General features: G+C 36.4%; 1 protein-coding gene across 1 annotated transcript; it reads right to left on the reverse strand.

Moving 5' to 3' along the window:
* Positions 1-1,016: 1,016 nt before the first annotated feature.
* LOC134533792 (elongation factor 1-beta'-like) lies at positions 1,017-18,873 on the reverse strand. Its single transcript, XM_063371451.1, has 4 exons — positions 18,616-18,873; positions 15,412-15,655; positions 6,162-6,351; positions 1,017-1,257 (listed from the first exon to the last, which is right to left on the reverse strand). The coding sequence occupies exons 1-4, from the start codon at positions 18,693-18,695 to the stop codon at positions 1,103-1,105; spliced, it is 669 nt and encodes a 222-aa protein (XP_063227521.1). The 5' UTR covers positions 18,696-18,873; the 3' UTR covers positions 1,017-1,102.
* Positions 18,874-19,612: the final 739 nt, after the last annotated feature.

Genomic DNA, 19,612 nt, shown 5'->3' on the forward strand with positions numbered 1-19,612 from the left:
AGATACAACATGCAGTACACGTACGAAGTGTGTGTTGACAATGCCACAGGCGCTAAAGTTTATTTCCTATTGCCTATTAACATTGTTGCCACGCACTAGATGCCTTATCATTCTTAATTTTCCCATACAAGTAAAAAACACCCGTGTGATATTAACAACGAAGCATTCACTACCCTCATGAGTGTTCAATTAGTATTTAAATACTTTTTATCACTTTAAATCTCACACCTAAACTATTGTTTTTTTTTCCTCTGTTTAATTTGTTTTATATTGCCCTTTTTTTTTTCAAGTATATATATTTTACAGACTTGAAACTTCGCAGTAATGTTCCTTATGTTACGCAGGATGACATTTTCCGAAAATTAGATCCCATGGGTGGTTAAAACCAGGCAACAGTGGGTACTTTGTCTGCATGAGAACAGGATTTTGCATTGTTCATGCCTTCTGCGTCTCCATGGCAACGGGAATCGCGCGGCAGTGGCGTACCCACAAGGAGGGGCATGTATAATGAGCGGCGTAAGAGTGATCTGCCTGTAAACTGCCGTAGCGAAGTACGGGTACATCAGTTGTACGTTGCGTGCACGAGTCGGGAAACCATCGGTGCTATTCATTTTCTCTCCGGTACATTATACAGCATTGTAATAAATTTTCACTGAATTTTTTTTATTTGCCATTACTGTAAGTGGGAGATGTGGCTTAATTTTTTTCCATTAGTATAGCCGTGCGAAGCCAGGTCGGGCAGCTAGTAAAATATGTTTGTGGGTCTCAAAAGTACCATGATTAATAATTTAATATTTTGAACTGTTCCAGTATGTTATACTACTGAAATATTAAAGTAAAATACCTTTCATTTAAATATGTACTCTTAATACAAAATATTTTATCACCAGTTAAGTTACTATGAAATCTGTGATTAATCTGAACCACCCCCTTAACCATATTAGCAATGTCGCCAGGTCGTGTAGACAGTAGGGTTGGTTGGCTAAATAATAAATGTAGCATTAAAAAAATTCCTGTAGAAAAGTCAAATTATTTAATTACATTGCCTTTCAGTAACCATTCTTACACAAAAGTAACAACCATAAACACACATTTTGCTCATTCAAATTTTATTGAAAGCAGCTATGTCCACAGACTGTACGAAATCTTCAAAGTTTTGTATTTCTTCAACGAGGAGGTCGACGGATACTTTCTCATCTTCAACCACGCACATTATCTGCAGCTTGTTTATCCCATAGCCGACAGGAACCAGTTTGGCTGAAAAAATACCGCATAATGCACAACTTGTCTAACACCTGTTGTACTGTATCAGCGTGCTGGCAAGGTATCATGTTAACATTAGTATCTACAATGAAACCTAGATGGTGTCAACACAGTAAATCCTTGTTAAGAAGTTGAACTTAGAAATTTTGACACATTTGCTTAAAAGGGTATAATTAATTGTATATATTTAAAAGATAAGCGCTGATTTTTTTTATAATTTTCTTAAGATAATTTTACTGTATCTGTTAGTTATACAGACATAAAAAAAAATAGGTACAGAATATTAACTTTAAACTTAAGAAATTCTCTTTGTGAAAAAAAAAAATTGATTGAAACCATGAAATGTCTAGTGATGAAAGAGGGGGAGATTATGTTTGGCTGTAAAACACACCATGCATGATAGTCTAAACTTTGAGCAACATGGAAAGGCCCCTATTAAGCATCAAAACAACTTAACAGGAAAGAGAGAATGTAAAGAGGACGATTAAAGGTGGGATATTTGGACAGTTTAAAATGGAATAAGGTGAAAGAAGCGTGATACCTGTTCGGGACAAACGGGGCAGTTCTACGAAGCATACGGCCTATCAGGTCGCGGCCCTCTAGGAAAACACACTCCCTTCCCAAGTGTATGCAGCGAGTTAGGTCACCACCCCTTCGCACCTAGCGCACGCGTAAGAGGCGACGTGGCGTCACGCTCCTAACCTCTTGTATATAGCTCATGCATCACTGGCTCACTGATGATGCCAATAGGCACATTTTAAAAGAAATCAGCCCACACCCTCATGATGCAATGTAATCTGCATGTTTTCCAGATATTTCTGTTTGCTTCGGGGAGGGTGTTTGAAGCCCTGGCCAAGTCTGAGAGAGTCCAGGTGAGGTAGTGATACCGGAGTTGTTCGTAGTGATACCAGCGAGTTGTGGTTAGCTATAACAGCGAGCAGGCGAGTGCTCTGGTGTTGAGCGACGACTTTGGGGGTGAAGAGGAAGCCTGAAGTGTCATCAACGAGGCGGAGTTAGTGACACGGTGCATGTGTGAGTAGTGGGGGACAGATGTTTGTAGACACCATGGACAAGAGGCACCTGCATTTAGCCAATTGAGTATTATAGTTTTGCAAGAAATTCATGTAAATTTTAATATAGCAAATAAAAATACATTTTAATAATAAGTAGGGCTTTCCTTTCAAACATTTCCCACAGTTCATAACAATATCAAGCAGCCTAATCATGTACAGTTTACATATGCATACATATATGTATGTATTAGTGATGGGTCAATTCCTGTTTTTTCCCGGTTATCGGTTCGGTACCGGTTCTTAAAAATCGGTTCTCGGTTCTGACTTAAACAATAAAATAAATATTATTCACACATTATTTATGAGGTGTTTTAAGTAATAAACTATTTATTGTTTTGGCTACAAAAAAAGCACCGTTTCAAGCTACAGTAAACACACCAACCTATTAAAAATGTAATATGTATTAATAAAAAAATTAATTCAAAATAATATAGAGAACACTTAATAAAACTAAAATTTACTATATCAATCTAGTAATTACCTTATGAAATCTACATACACCCTCCTTTAAAACATAGGAATAAAAAGAAAATGTTACAATAATGGAAATACAGTAGAATCTCGTTATAGCGAGCACGGTAATAGCGAGAACACGGCTATAACGAGGTATTTTTGAGGAATTTACGGCGCGAGAGCTTGAAGCGCGCTTTTGTTATTTGTCTGCTTTATCTCCACCCCTCTCGTTCGCCACTAGACATCTTGCCGTTGACGCCTGTCACATTCTTCAGCCGTGCAGTCGCCACCTAAGTGCGTGGCTTTAAAAATAGAATCCCGTCCTTTCTTTCTTTTATCAAACTTCCGTTAGTTATCTGTACCGTGTGTAGACAAAGTTTGATATTGGAACAGAAACAACGTAAGAAAGTATTTTTTACAAATTAGAAATATGTATGTTTTTGTTTTTATAATCGCGTATATTTTCACGTTTTTTTTGTTGTTATCTTAAAAGAGATAATATTAAAAAGCCGCTCTAATGAGATTTAATTGTTTCTTGGTTAACAAAAACTATTAATTGTTTATATTCTATTTATTATTATTTACGCGACGTCATACTGTACGCGTACGCAATACGACTGGATTCGTTGCTGCAACATAACAGCAAATTATGCGGTATCAGAAGTAACGAGTAACGTAACGATAGTAACGAGTACTAATTGTTATAGTAACGAATACATACGGGTACACATTTTTTCGTTACTTTTACACCTCTAGTAGGCACTACCGTATTTATTTACGTATCGCTAGGACAGTTTTCTTGTAACTTTTGTTTCGGTCAGTTGTTGGGGTATTTGTCCGGGAAAGGGGTGGTGATGGTTTGAGTTTAATCCCAAATTTATTTTCTAAAAAAGTTGACAGGTTTCTTTAAATGAAAAAGTATAGTTTTCCAGCGACTATTTCGTTTGAGGCGTACGTGCGTTGCCGCAGCCGCACTCCTGCTATTTTGTAAGGAATTAAATCGTCGCGCTACACTAGCACCACCTGTTACATCCCGAACCAACATGGCCGCCAGCAGACAGCCCGCGTCGACAATAGATAGCAGGACAATGCTGCGTCCATAAAGTAAAGGGAGAGGCGCCACTCCCATAGTAATGATCGTTTGCTTAAATTTGTAAACAAAACCCTTGCGATCATACCATTTCTTTGCAACTTGACAACGAAAAAATGACAGCCAGATTCAACCTGAGAAAGGTTTAGCGTGTGATAGTTGGCACCTTTGTAGTCGTCATATTTTATATTTTTTCGATAAAGGCTACTGATATTGTAAAATTGCTTTATGTTAGTCCTTATAATAGGACGTTAAACTATTTCCGCAATAGAAAAAAAAAGCTCTAATCTTAGGTAGATTCGAACTCTCAATAGTTAGTTTTGAGCAATGACGCCTTTACCCACAAGACCACCAATCTATCTTGTAGTAGGTATAACAAGTGTATATACTTATATAATATTTTTCTGCACTAGTAAAGTCCAAATGAATTATACAGCCAGATTGAAACTGATGATCGTTTAGTAATTAATTTTATTTCTGTTTATTATATTGATTTTCCATTCCATTTTTAATTTTTTTTTTAATTTTCAACTCCAAAAACTACAGTAGCAGCCCTAGCAGGTAATATGGAGAACGACAGGCCAACGTGCTCTAATTTTCGTTTTCGGCAAAATGCCACGCAGCATCTAGTTTTCAGTGACATTTAAAAAATATATACTTTTACTTTCAAATCCCATTATTACCACGAGACAATACAAAGATGGCCGTATATAATTATAATAACTGGATATGTAACAAACTAAAGAGATCAAAACTTGTAATTTTTTTTTCCGATGTTGGTGAAACATGGTATGATCTCATTTTTAAGGATTCAGTTTGTCCTATCTACTGTCACCCCCCTGGCTGCGTCGGCCGCGGGCTGAGATGCTATACTTACGTGGCGTGGTAGGGTATTCTGGTTATTTTGACGCAATCGGTGATCGCATCCGTACTTATGGGGTATCGTTTTAAAGAGAATTCACACATCTGCTCACAGAAATTAAGATTTCGTTATTATAACCTGTTATTTTCCAATTATACAGGTTTAAACACAATTTTTATGCTATTTTCGGTTAATTTTTATTTTTTGGGGGCCAAAATTTGTCCAATTCGGTTATAGCGAGGACACGGTTATAGCGAGGATCAAACCCGGAACCGTGACACCTCGCTATAACGGGACTCTAGTGTAAATACAATGATGGTGAACTCTCAAAGAATTAAACTATTAAATTGTCCATCAAACTTATTGCCTACATTGAATTCAGTGTTTGCACAGTCAACAGTAAATTACTGCCACACTTCTGATGCCATTTCTTACACAATTTGCTTTATTTGGCCAGAATAATTATACTTTAGAAGTGTCAACACGCATTTCGTTTGACCAGCCAATAGTAAAATACATCTACACATCCATACACCACTTTACTAAAAAAAAAAAAACTTCCCCTTCAAAGCAATCCCGTTTACCTAAAAGAGAAAGTTACTAGCCATTACGCTATATGGCTGCAGATGCAGTGAACTTACACTCTAAAGCATTGCACAAAAAGCATAAAATTTTAGAATGCCGAAAATTATCACGGAAAATTTTAAATCAATCATTATTAATTATATTAAACAAATATTCTGTGTAATTTTGCACTTTTAATTGTTCTTTATACATCAGTCACCCTTACTTACGTGTCAACGACTCAATTAACTACCCATTTTTAAAAACCAATTGAAAAAAACATCGCGTCTTTCTGTTCTCACATCTCTGCTGAGGCACTTTATAGAGTTGCACACATCTATGAACTACAGACATCTATGGCACCTTCAACTGTTATGTTTTGATTGTAACGTACTTTGTTTACAGATGTGACGAGAACATTAAATATTTTCACGTGTAATTTATTTTATAGTTAGAGATTAATATTATTCCACAGAAGTCCAAAAAAATAGTTCATATGTGAATTGAACGTGAGTTGAGCCATTTCATGCTGCAGTTAAGTTGTAGTGAAGGACTATTTTCGTAAAGGGTTTTGCTATACTGCCGGTACCGGTACTGGCACCGACATTTTAGCTGCGGTTCTCGGTGCCAGTTAAAATGCTGAGAACCGTAGGAACCGAGAACCAGTACCGACCCATCCCTAGTATGTATACATATTTCCATTGTTTGTCCATAACTGACAGCCAGCTGTGCAAAAAAAAAAACATATTAGCTGCATATAATGTGAAAAATTTGCCAACTTGGCATGAATAGTGTATTTTCTGCAACAATGCCGCCACCTTGGAATGGACACAATACAGCGTGAGACTGTACTTACACGCTCCCCACAGCAAGCCATCCATCTGTATAGTCCTGACTTTAGTCTCCATCTCCTTCATGTCAGTCTCATCATCCCAGGGCTTCACGTCCAGGACGATGCTCGACTTGGCTATCAGCGCTGGCTTCTTGGATTTCTTCTCAGAGTACGCCTTTAACCTTTCCTCTCTGATTTTAGCTGCCTCCTCATCCTAAAATTAAAATTATCAAACATCATTACAAATCATAATTTATCACACTGCATCATTGTAATAATACTTCATTATCTACACTAGTGAGGTCAGTTATCCAAACGACGGCTAACACAGGTTAACATCTCTGTTTGAGTGAAGTTTAAAATACCTTCCCACTTTCATGAAGCCCTTCTTTCCACTTTACAACAGCTTGCTATGTATTGAAAAATTATTCCCATACGTCGACACTGTCATGTAACAAACATAAAATATTAAATTAACTCTGTTTTGGAGGGAAAAAATTATGCCTGCGCGGTACCCGGAATATTTGGTTCCGGGTTCCGTTCCTTTAAAACACTTGACCCAAAACTGACTTGAAATCTTCAATTTCTGATCCTGGCTAGTCATGATTGTATGCTAAACGTAAACAAAATTGCATAGAAATAGCAACCAACCATGTAAATTTTTTTCCATAATTTTATTTATATTGCAAGTATTTCCTGTCCGGTGTGCTGCTTCTGCTATATTTATGTTATGTATCATTACCACTACACTTTGCAGTGAACTGCAAAAGTATTGTTAGTACAAGACAGACACGTATAAAAGTGTGTGCTCTAGGAAAGGTGTGGCTCATGAATACATACAATGTATCCAGGTTAACCAAATACTGGATAACACTTTATTAGGTAGTTCACAATTTTAGTAAAAGATAGTTCGCTGTGGCTAACTTCAAAACAGTGGCAAGCAGTATGACTTTTTCAAACATGACCACAGAGTCTGAGAGTCTCTTAAGTTCAGTTCAACAGTTTTAACTTTTCTTTAGAGTAACTCCCCTACAGTAAACAATTACAACAAAAGATAATTCCAAATACATAAATGGGCATTTATTATTACGAATCGCAAGCCAGAGTTAACATAATGTGCAAGACCTTTGGATTGCAATCTTTATTTAGAAAAAAAAACTAAAGCATGGGTAATATTCTTACGTCATGATTTTTCTGTAAATAAAGTAATAAAATTCTGAAAACAGTGTTTTAAAGTACTACAGATGATCTTTAATTGAACCAGAAAACAGTGTTGATAATACCTACTGGTTTCTGAAAATCACAGTTTATACCTCACATTACAATACCTGTGCATTAACACCAGCACCGCAATTTGCTGTTTTCCCGTGTGGTCTGTGTATGTATGTTTTGGAGAACTTTAGTCAAATCGTAACAATTGTCAATTAGGTAGGTTAACAACATTAAAAATACTTCAAAGCATTGTGGATGGTTGGTTTGGTTAGTATAGCTCCATTGAAAATACTCTACAATATTTTTAATGGTTGCTTAGGAATTACCACACAGTGTAGCAACCAGTTTACACCAGTTCATCCCGAGGCCCAAACAGTTCATAAGTCTATCAAGGTCACCAAAGTTCGCAGCTCGCACAAGCACTTCGCAGCACATATCATAGTATAAAAACGTCCATAAAACATTTCCATTTCGTCTTTCATGGACTTCAGTGACGGATAAATTAGAGGATTGGCGAGCTACATTTAAAATACTTTATAGAATTGTTGACGGTTGATTAGGTTAGGTACATTAAAAATACTGTAAAATTGTGTGAATGGTTGGTTAGGTCAGGATAGCTTCATCTTAAATTGGTAATTCCTACGAAACCATTAAAATATTTTAGAGTATTTTTACTCTAGCTATACCATCCACCAAATTGTAACCCAATCTACCATATAGGAACTTTGTTTAGTGTTTAAAAAAAGTATTTTCGGAATTTCATTATTATATTTATGGAAAAGCCACGATGCGATAATTTTACCAAGAGATATGTAGAACTCACTGAATTATAAAGATAACTAGCAAAGTTTATTTATTTATATTCCAACACAATTTTTTCAGCTTAAAACATTATAAGTAAACCTGGGGAAAAAAACCTTTATTGCAAAAACTGTGTTCATTGGTTTCAAAAATAAAATAAATAGGCACTATTAAGATATATCTATTAGATTAATATTAAAAATACATATCGTAATCTGTTTATCAGAATCTGTTTTTTAAATTGTATGAAAATAATTTTTTTCCACTTGGTGAAAATTACAGGCAGTCTTCTACTTTCATATATATTGTGTTCCAGGAAATGTTTATGCAAGTCTAATATGTAGTATAATTACATTTAATTAGAGCGGTTCTTTTTTCAGCAAGAACAAAAATTTTACAAAATCCAGTACAATCAAAGAGAATCATTTTCCCTAAAAACTTTGTTATCAGCTTACGAAACAAAAATGTTTAAGTTAAAGTTGAACACTAGGTTTTTTTTTTCTCTTCTTCCAACAAAAGTCTGTAGCAATGTGTGTCTGTTACAACAGCTCTACAAACTTTGGGACTTCTTTCTTCATTTGGATCACTTTCTTCCAAGATGTTAATACAATTCTGAAGATAGGTTAAAGATTCATTCAATTTTGTGTCGTCAGCGTTTTTGTTGGAACTTTTTCTGTGGTGTCGACTGGTTCCACGCAAATTTTTCTTTTGCATTGCTATCAGCTCTTCTTTTGTCATTGGTTCAGCATGTGATGCAGTTAATTAATTCACATCTTCAGTGGTGACTTCCAGATCTAGATGGTTCATTATCTGAATGACCTCTTCCATGGCAATTTCTGGTGTCTCCTCAAAACCTGGGCCCCAAATAAGGACACAGCTTTGACCAACAACCATTCATTACCGATGGCTTGACTTCAGCCCAAGCTTCTGCATAATTATTATGTAATTGCATTCCAGATGATGTTCCCTTTCCAGAATTCTTTCAAGCTAGGTATATCCTCTTCAGTCACATTGATAGCTTTGATTGATTGTCTCCTTCATGTAATCTTGTTTGAAGGTTGCAATCACAGTTTGATCAATAGGCTGAAATCAACTTGTATTTAGCGGCAAAAACAAACCACTTTTATTTCTGGACACACATTTTGCAGTGCATGGGCGTGTCTAGGAGCATTGTCTAAAATAAGCAATGCTTTTAATGTTATATTTTCAAAGGCACAATACTTATTAACCGACAGGACATAGTAGTGAGTAAACCAGTCCTAAAAAAGTGATTCAGTGACTCCAAGCTTTAGAATCGGCAGCTTTCTCGTACCTTTACCCTTGAATGCCATCGAGTTTTCTGAATGGTAGACTAATAATGGTTTGAGTTTGACGTCTCCAGCTGCATTGCCACCAAGAAGAAGCGTGAGCCTATCCTTAGCTGCCTTATGTCCTGGTGCAACTTTCTCTTCCCTTGCCAGGTCGGCCCGTCCAGACACTCTCCCCCAAAATAATTAAATTCTTTCTCGTCAACATTGAAAATTTGATGAGAATATTCTCCACCTTCAACAATGTTGGAAAAAGTTTTAACAAACTCTTGTGCAGCATCATTATAAGTGCTAGCACATTCACCGGTCAGTTTAATATTGTGAAAACAAGGTCGAACCAACCTTTGCTTGCTTCGAACTGTGGAGTATTGGTGGCTCCCTCTTCTATGAGGTGCTTAAATATTCAAACCATCTGTTCACTTAGCCCCGAATCACTGAACGGGGCAAGGAAATTTTTTAAGTGAAACTTCTTTGGGTGAGATGAGAGTAAAATTTCAAGGCAGAATTTTAATGCAATGTTTTCGTGAAACAATGTTGTAAAACTATTTCTGTCGTTCAAAGGACGGTGAATAGGTTGCGGACGGTGCAGAGAACTTGTAAGACTCTGTTCCCTTGAGCGGGTTCCACGTGGTGGCGTGCAAGCTCAGGTTGAACCCTACAATGCTGCACGGATAGGTGGGTCGCAGTGGTAGGGCCCAGCCAGCGCCTGACACCACATAACTTGTTGGCATCTAGTTAGGGAGTATTTGGGCAGAGAGCAATGGAGTTTGAGCTCATTGTTGAGCACCGCACCACGGGCCACATTCGCATCAAAATGGTGTTCCTAAAAGTACATATTGTTATGAGTATAATGTGGGGGAACAGAGTTCATAAGGGATAGCCCAATTGAGATTTATTAATTACTAATGTAAACAAAACTAATAAATAACTGTACTTCAAAATGTCTGATCCCCACTTGCACTAAAAAAAAAAAATGTTTATTCGCAAGTCACTCAATGTCTGTCAAGTTCAACAGTTCGCACTCCTCACTGGAACTAGGCACTCTCCCGGTCCAGTCACTCCTCTTTGCACCGCTCTCCAGGGGCTCTCTCACCCTCTTTGCAGATGTCACATTTGCCTTCACTCACTAAACTCTCTGAACCCTCGGAACTCCCGCGGAGGCCGGCGTTGTCGCTTATATCCCCTTGGCGTCCTTCTGGAAGGGACGAGAGCGGCTGTGACATGTCGCGTCATCCCGGGCCGACCCAATGTCCGAAAAGTCCAGAAAGGCTGTGTTTATTCGTACAAGCCATGTGGCGGCCTCGGGAAACCCACAGAATTCCCAGTGTCTGTGACAGTAATCCGAAGTGGTACGTGCGCGGGGAGCGGAGGGGGATGGTTAGCCAGACCCTTGCAATCCGGCCGGGCACGCGTGGTATCCGTGACGTCAGAGCCCGTGCGGGGCAGCAGCAAGACTCGCTAGAAGGCCCGCTCAGGTACTTGGCACGCGTCGCAGCCTTGCCTCCTAGCACGCATGTAATAATATTTTAATTATTTGTTTAAATCAGTATTGTTAAATAGTATTTTGAGTATTCTTTAGCCGAGTTAACTAAATATTTGATGCTTTTCACGCTTTAGTTACACAAGGTAAATTATTTTTTACGAATTATTATTTAACTAATCCACACACCAAACCATAATTATGAGCCCACCGAGCATTTAAACATGTTACCCCTAAGAATTTGCTAGTTAAAAAAAAAAGTATAAACAAATCCCATACCTGCCAACTTTTTGAAACTCCCATCAGTAAAAATTTTAGAATTTATAAAATTTGGCATAAATCACGTGCGGCAATTACTAAGTACTGGTAACCAATATCAATTTCTCGACTTTCCCATAACCTTATATTCGACTTACAAAATCTTATGCAGAAATACTCTAAAGTATATATTTCTAGTGCTGCTGTATGCAATATATTTTTTTTAAAAATTAGCAGTTTAGCACAACAATGTTAACAACTACACAAAAACTTACACTGAGAACAATAAACCAAACACGAAGGTGGTCTTACCTTAAAAAAAAAAAAAAATGTTGGACTGACGGATGAATGATTTATGAATTTTATGTGGAAAAAAAAATTAATCTGTAGTGTTCTGCTTCATTTGTAATGATGATGAAGTGGCCTTCTTTGCTGCTTGCAGGAAAACACTGCTGAAGTTTTGTTGATAACACGGTCCAGACCTCTTGCATTTGAGAACAGATTGACTGGAGTGTTTCTCTCGACATAGATGATCTAAATTCTGTTCTGTTTTTTTTTTTTTTTTACCAAGCTAAAGATATGTTCGCATTCCGCATTGCTGTGTGGTATACTTAAAATGGACAGCATTACCCTTGATATTCTGTCATATTTACAAACCCCTTCAACTCCTTGTGTATGTGATAACTCTGCCCATTTCACATCAATCGACACATCTTTATCCACAACAGCCGAAATATCAATCTGCACATTTGCAAATTGTTTATGGAGTTCATCTATTGCCAAATCAATAGTTTCCTCTTTTTTCACAGGCAAGATAATGGGGAACAATTTCACAAAGTAACACACTGAGGAAAATTGTGCATTTTCAATTCCCTTTAATCGTGCCACTTCTGCATGTTTTATAACTTCACTCTTAAAAGGAAACTTATTAATCATGTAATCACATGCAGTAATGAAATATTTCCTTACTGAGCTGTAGAACACATGTTTCTCTTTGCTTAGGAGCACATTTATTAAAATTGTTGTGTGACTTCCTATCATTAACTCATCATCTTTTTGGTTATGTAGTAAATGGTACTGTACTTCAAGTAATGGACTGCCCTTCAGTACACTAGGTTTAACGAAATGTACAAGAATGTCTCTCAGCAAATTCATTAACAGTTCTCTTAAAATATGTATATTTGGCGATGCTGCTTGAATAATTACATTTACTTTCTGAAAATATGGCATAACATGAAGTAGAAAGGCAAAAAAGCTTTGTTCAAATTCAAAGACAGAAACAGAAACAATTTTTCTTCCCTATTTGCACAAGAATTCTGGTTTTTAAGAACTGGCTTGTCAAACTTCTTATCAGTCAGTGCAATTTTCTTGCTGCTAGAAGCAGATTCAGGAGCTAATTCTCTTTTCCCTTGTATCTGGTTTCCTTTTTCTGTGCTAGAACTACTTTTTTTCTTTACACTTAATGGGATTTTGTATGATGTCATACTCACAGACTGGGATGGTTTCTGTGTTACCAACATTTCTTCTTTGAAAAAACTGAGTAATGGTTCCCACTGACTAACAAGTCTTGTCAAACTTCTTGCGAGAGATAACCACCGTGTTACAACATGTTTCAGTACCTTTTCGATGTATTGCAGTGAAGATCTTGAAATCTAGCTAGTCGTTCTTTTCGTTTAGCAATTTTTTCCATATAATAAAAAATGTCTACTAATATTTCATCCACATTCACTGGCAAACTTGAAGCTGCCTTTTCTGCTGCCAAGTTTAATAAATGACATGCACAGCCAATAACCACTATTTCCTCATGCCTTTCTTTTAAAAATGCAGCAACACCATTCTTCTTCCCAACCATCACAGGTGCATTATCGGCACAAAATGCTACACAATGATTCAGTGGTACTCCATTCGATTCTAGCTGCGACAAGATTAACTGACCTATATTCCGCCCTGTAGAATCGCCTTCCAGGTTAGGTATGGAGAGAACTGTACTCACAATTTTACCCTGTTTGCTGTCATAAAATGTGACAACAATAGGGTACAATTTTTTGTTTGTGTCGTTACTCCCGTCTGTTGCAACAGAGAAAGGCCCTGTCTGTAGATGCACAACTTCAGACAATGTATTACTTGCCATTTCATTCAAAATACAAGTTGTTTTCATGCGGGCACACGTGAATTGCAATATTTGAGTCTGTGAACATATTTTTGAACAATCCACCAGCATGATCTGCAGCACTGAGTGGGATGTTATGCTCCACTAAAAAGGAAACAAAAAGGCATTCCGCTTTCGTAACGTCCGAATTTGTGTTTTTAGTGTTGAAAAAACTGCTAATTTTCTTGTTCTCTTCCCGACTCTTCACATTCCCAACGTGTTTGGGACAGTTAACGTGTGTGCTTACGTCATGTTTACCACCATGCGCTATATTAAAATCACACACACTAAACAGAACACAAATTTTTCACCCTTCTGTGATCTTTGTATACACGGAAATTCCTCACTGTAAGAATCCTTGTATGTTTGGAAGTACTTCTTTAGTTTGCTCATCTTTAAAACACGTTAAAAACACTCATAAAAAGACACACAAAAATTAAGAACAAAAGTCTTCAAAGAAACACAGGCTACTTATTAACATAAAAATGTATATGATGGAAAACACTGCGAAACTAGTAAAATATATTTAATTACTCGTCCATTTTCGTATTGGTGTAAGGTATACAGGAAATATAAAAGAACAGAACAATTAAAACTTTTCGCAATACTTCTACACCATTTCTTACAGCTTCCTACGTTCCACCATGTTTGGAAACTAGAGCCTGAGTGGCGTTTGTTTTCCAAACGGACCAGTAACTTAATTTTTGATTCGTTAGAAAGAGCCAATGAGAACGACAATGTCAAGAACAAAGATACTTCTTTGTTTGGCATCTACGTCAACGCTTGTTGTCTCTCTCAACTCTCATACATAGCCTCGTCGTTACAAACTCGAAATTACCCGTTCATCGAATTTCTAAATTTATTAAAAAGTTTCGAAATCCGTAAAAAAAAAAATCAGGGCTCCGTAAAACAACGCCTCTATCCGTAAATTTTACGGACAATCCGTAAAAGTTGGCAGGTATGAAATCCTGTATGAAAAATAATAATTCTTTTTAGTTACATTTTGTAGCAATATGGTTATAATGTAAAGCATTACCATGAGATAGGTCCTTGCCTATAGTTTTCGCGTCGCGGAGCAGCAGACATGTTGTCATTGTTCATTAATTTTAACATTTTTTTTGTCCGGTAAAATTCTTACATCGCTGCTTTTTCGTAAATTAAATAATTAATTTCTAAAGAAGAAAAACTTTTCCGAACACTAAATCAGTGGGAATTTAGAAATGCTGTTTTCAGGGTAAATAAGGAAAAGTCTTTAGTCTTCGAAAACAGTATTTTCTGAATATTATTACATATTTAATTTACAGAAAGCCTCGACATTACAATATTACCTTCCATCCTTGTCCTTCACAATGGAGCATACTGTTGAATGACAAACTATACACATGTCTGATGGCTACATGTGTTTTTACACTTTCAGATTGCATTATAATTTCTAACGTTCTTTATATAATTTACTTTATCCAGCAATTTTTACTGATGATCCCATTTCCACCCACTTCTTTTTATGTTTGTGAGTCATATTTACTACCCACTTTAAAAAAAATTACAAACCAAAACACATTTTATGTACTATTTATAACCTCAAAAGGAAGTCAACTAAATTAATCTTTAATACTCGAAATACTTATTTAGATTAGTTGGTAACATGTGTTAACAGATAAATTGTGCATGTATTAACTACGATGCGGACATGTTTACAAACGTACGTTAAATCCGAATTTGTTTGCAAGTTGAGGACTTTCTTTACATGCTAGATGGTATATCTCGCATTTGAACACAATGGGACAAAATGCACATAGGCATTGGACCTCATGTTGTTAAATTTATATCGCATGGTATGCACACATTTTGTTGCATACTTAAAAGTTCACCCTTGATGTGCGTAAAAAATGTAACTTAAAAAAACTATTAACTTTTTGACTTGGCACATCTGTCGAAAGTCTTAATTTGCTACCTTAGTTCAACAAAACACACCAGATATCAGACTATTAGAGAGAGTATTCTCATAATCCTATGCGCGCACAACACCACCACCAGGGGAAACAGGGCCGCAGGCTCGAAGCTCACCTCTTCGTCCGAGCCGAACAGGTCCACGTCGTCGTCCTCTTCCTGCTTGGCGGCCGGGGCACTGCCGTTCCCCACTGCAGCCACGCTGAACAGGTCGGGCACCTTCTTCTCCCCGGGCAGCTTCCCGCGCTCACCGCCGTACGACTTGATGTGGTTGTACCACCGCAGCGCGTGGGGCGTGTCCTTCGACGGGGGCTTGGCCAGCGCCTCGAACACACCCACGTCTGCCTGGCTCGCCTGGAAGCTGGACCGCCCCAAACTGTCACCACTACTGCACTGAGGCACAGCATTTCTAGCGTAGCATAACTGTAGCACAACAAGGCATGTAATATCCTCCAGGAGAGATGGCAATGTACTATCTCTATCTGCGAATCATTGATGAATGTCTGTTGATAACATTGGTCAATAAATATTCAATATACAGTCCTAAAAACCTGATAAAAACCAACTACAAACACGACAATCACAGGAAAAAAAATAAAAGTAAACATACATTATGACTGCTCCATTACAAATGTAGAGAAGCAAAAGAATAATTTAGCTTAACAATAAAAGTTCCAATAAATATACCCTTCGACCCTCATGGTACGATCCTATGGTACATAATACTTATATTTTTATCTTACTACATAGAAAGATCCTGGACACAACAAAAACTTGCACTATAACGATTATGATCGTTTGTTGAATACAAATAACATATTTTCACAAGACCTAACATGTTTGTATTTTGATATTTTTGTTTGGCCAATGTTTCAAAATACTAAATGGTAAAAGTTCCGTATCACTTATCCAAGTTTATCCCTTGATCCTGTGATGATTGCTGTTTTAATTTAGTATGTCGAAAGATCTTGAACATAACAAATACTGGTGATATTACAAAGAATAATGATTGTTAGTTAAATACAAAATATATTGAACAGAATAAACTCACGTAAGTTTCTTTTTACATGATGTATTCGTTCACGTGAGAGTCCTAAGATCCACATAAAGTTCTGCCATTCCCGATTACACCCGAATATTCACCTTCGGCCAACCTCGGGATTTATTTATTTTTGCGCAGGAAAAATGAATTGAAATATTAAAAGTGGTCGGATAGGTTAGCTACATTAAAACACTTTAAAACCCTTTGGATGGTTAGTTAGGTTAGTATAGCTACATTAAAATAAACAGAGAAATATAAATATTAATAAATAAACCCGAGGTTGGCCGAAGGTGAATTGTTCGGGTGTAATCGGAGGCATTTTCGGATTTTTAAAAATTTTTTTTTAAAAAAATCGCCAAAAAATGAAGATTAAAAAATTTGATATCTCCTAAAGTAATTGGAATTTTTTATCTCCGCAGGCGGTTCTGAAAAGAGGACGTAAGATAGCATATAATGAAAGTTATTTCATATTTGTACGATTTTTTTTGGCGCTAATCCGTACAATACATATTTACCCTATCTCTTTTCATTAAACCGGGTGGAGATAAGAAATTTCAAATACTTTAGGAGATATCAAATTTTTTAATTTTCAAAGTTGGGCAATATTTGTTAAAAACAAATTTTAAATTCCAAAAATACTTTTATTCTATGCTCTTTATCTTCCTCTTTTCATTAAACCCGGCGGAGATAAGAAATTCCAAATTCTTTAGGAGATATCGAAATTTTTAATTTTCATCACAATACCTGTGCATTCATGCGGCATTCACCATTGTTTCTTGTTTACGAGTAGGATTTTTTTATTTTTTTCGTGAGGTAGGTGAACGACTAAATCATTTTCTACTAATGGCAAAGGAATTGTACCCGACTCTAACTTAAGGTGAGTTTTTAACGTTTCAAATTTTAATGTTTTATTTGTTATTTGAATTTTGTTGCGCAAGTAATAAGTAAAAAAAAAAATACGTGAATTCCTACTGTTAATATTTTGTCCCGGTTTGTTAGGTCAGGTCAGTTTATACTTTAAAACTAAACAACCATTAAAATTAATTCATATTATTTTTAATGTCCGCTTAGTTTGAAAGTATTTATAATGTAACTGACCTGACCTAATTGACCATTTTAATTAATTAGGCATTCACGAACACACGGCAAAATAAAAAAATTTTCTGCGGACGAATGATTGCACAGGTTTGCATTGCAAAATGAGAACGGCAATATCTCCTAAGTATTTGGAATTTCTTATCTCCGCCGGGTTTAATGAAAAGAGGAATTAAAGAGCATAGTAAAAAAGTATTTTCGGATTTTTAACATTTTTTTTCGCAAATACCGCCCAACTACATATTTACCTTCGTGACACACAACAGTAAATTAACAAAAATACAGGACTTCCTGCCTGTTACGGCAAATGCACACATACCACTACCCTGGTTCAGTCATTCATAACTGCCAATTGCGAACAAGATGTCTATTGCAGGTTGTCAGCATTATGACCGAATTAAAATGATCCCAACTCATCAGCACAGATCTGCCCTCCCCAGCCCAACTCATCAGCTGCAGGTCTGCAGTTGTAACAGGCACCTTCGTCAATCAAAAGCCGTATCACCAACAGCTATGCCTGGGCCTTAATAACTTTATTCCAATAAATAAACTAAAAACTACTTTAAAATTATTATAAAAAACCCAAGTATGTTTCGGTTGAAATCTATTTATGGTACTACAGTAAAATCTAGATTATTCGTGGGCATTTGGTTAATTGGGTTATCTATTAAAAACTAAATTTTTTGGGTGGAAAGGAGAAATTAAGCCCACAAAATATAATTCATTGGGGAACGGACAATAAAGAAGTAAATTGCAACGTACCTGTGCAAATAAAATTGTGAATATAATTCATGTTTTTCATTGAAACTGTGTCTTCTGTCTCAATACAACTAATTTAATTCTACATAATATTTTTAAAAATAACAAATTAGTGTCAGTAATACTTTTACATATATTTCTTACGAAATTTTGACTGTATTGTATAACCTAAATACATTTCATTTCGATTATCCGTGATTTTCGCTTATCCGTGCTGACCTTCCTCCCCCCACCCAGGTTTTTCCTTTTAAATGACAAGATTGATGTACATGATCATTCTAGGCAATTCTTTTAATAAACTGAACCAATGAAAATTTACGATATATACACTTAAAGCTTTAGATAAATATAAAAAAAAAAAATATTAGGGTTATAAATCGAACACGTGTTCAAAACTTTCCACGTCAAATGCATTAACTACTTACCCAGACACAAAACTACGGTCGGCAAGATAAGTATCCAGGGATTTTACGCCTGCTTCAGTTTTAAGATCATCAATAGCCATGGTGAATTTCAATATTTTATCTTAGCTGACAGCTGATATCTACCGCACACAAGCAAATGCTATGGCGGAAAGAAAGCAAACAAGCAAAGAATTAAAATGTAGAAACGTCTGCTTGGAGAAGGGGAATATTTTTGTCGCGGCGACAGCCACCGTTCACCGCGAAAGCCATGTAGCGTGTAGCGGTCGCAATTGGGGCCACTAACGGAATAATCCACAAGTTTCATTCCGACAGTGAGATAAATGTCTATTATTGAAACTACTATAGGGTCTATCGGAATGAACAATCAGACGGACGAAAAATCTCTATGGAAGTGTGGACACGTTTTTAGTGTTGACTTAACTAGTAGAAGGCCAATCACAATGAGAAAAACAGAGTTTCTCATGAAAGTATGTTGTTTCTCCATTATAATCTTTCGTTTACTGTTTAAAACACAATTTTCTCACCGACCTCCATAGTGTACTTGGATGCTCACCGGCTTTAAGTACAAGGAGTCCCGGGTTAGAGTCCCGGGTAAGGAATGGGTGTAACATAAACATGCAGATATTTGATCACGATATGAGATTTAAAAAGGAAAAATACCTTTGACGTAAGCTGTATGTCACATAGAAAATAAAACATTCTCTGTTATTTATCTGTGTGTCTATTTGATCTATGTGGAAGTAATATGTATGAATATATAAGTAATAAAAACAATGAACTATAAAATTACGCCCGAGAAACAGAAAATTCTATGACTTTCATGGGGGTAGGGAGGACGTTTTAAGCAGGGAAAAATATTATTGTGTAATGCAAATGACAACTTTATTTCTTGTGGGTAAAAATACTACAATACAAATATTTACGAAAATGTTTACCAATTCATATGTTTTTTTAGTAATTAAAAAATTCTTGTCACTCAATTTAGAACACAACTTTT

This window comes from Bacillus rossius, chromosome 7 (assembly GCF_032445375.1).
Source record: "Bacillus rossius redtenbacheri isolate Brsri chromosome 7, Brsri_v3, whole genome shotgun sequence".
NCBI lineage: Eukaryota > Metazoa > Arthropoda > Insecta > Phasmatodea > Bacillidae > Bacillus > Bacillus rossius.

What these genes read in the sequence shown, in the direction of transcription:
- LOC134533792 (XM_063371451.1), bottom strand. Translation starts at nt 18,695, where the DNA reads ATGGCTATTGATGATCTTAAAACTGAAGCAGGCGTAAAATCCCTGGAT. An exon ending in GACCGTAGTTTTGTGTCTGG is followed by an intron (nt 15,656 to 18,615) that starts GTAAGTAGTTAA and finishes GGGGCGGTCCAG; the next exon opens with CTTCCAGGCGAGCCAGGCAG. An exon ending in TGTTCGGCTCGGACGAAGAG is followed by an intron (nt 6,352 to 15,411) that starts GTGAGCTTCGAG and finishes TTTTAATTTTAG; the next exon opens with GATGAGGAGGCAGCTAAAAT.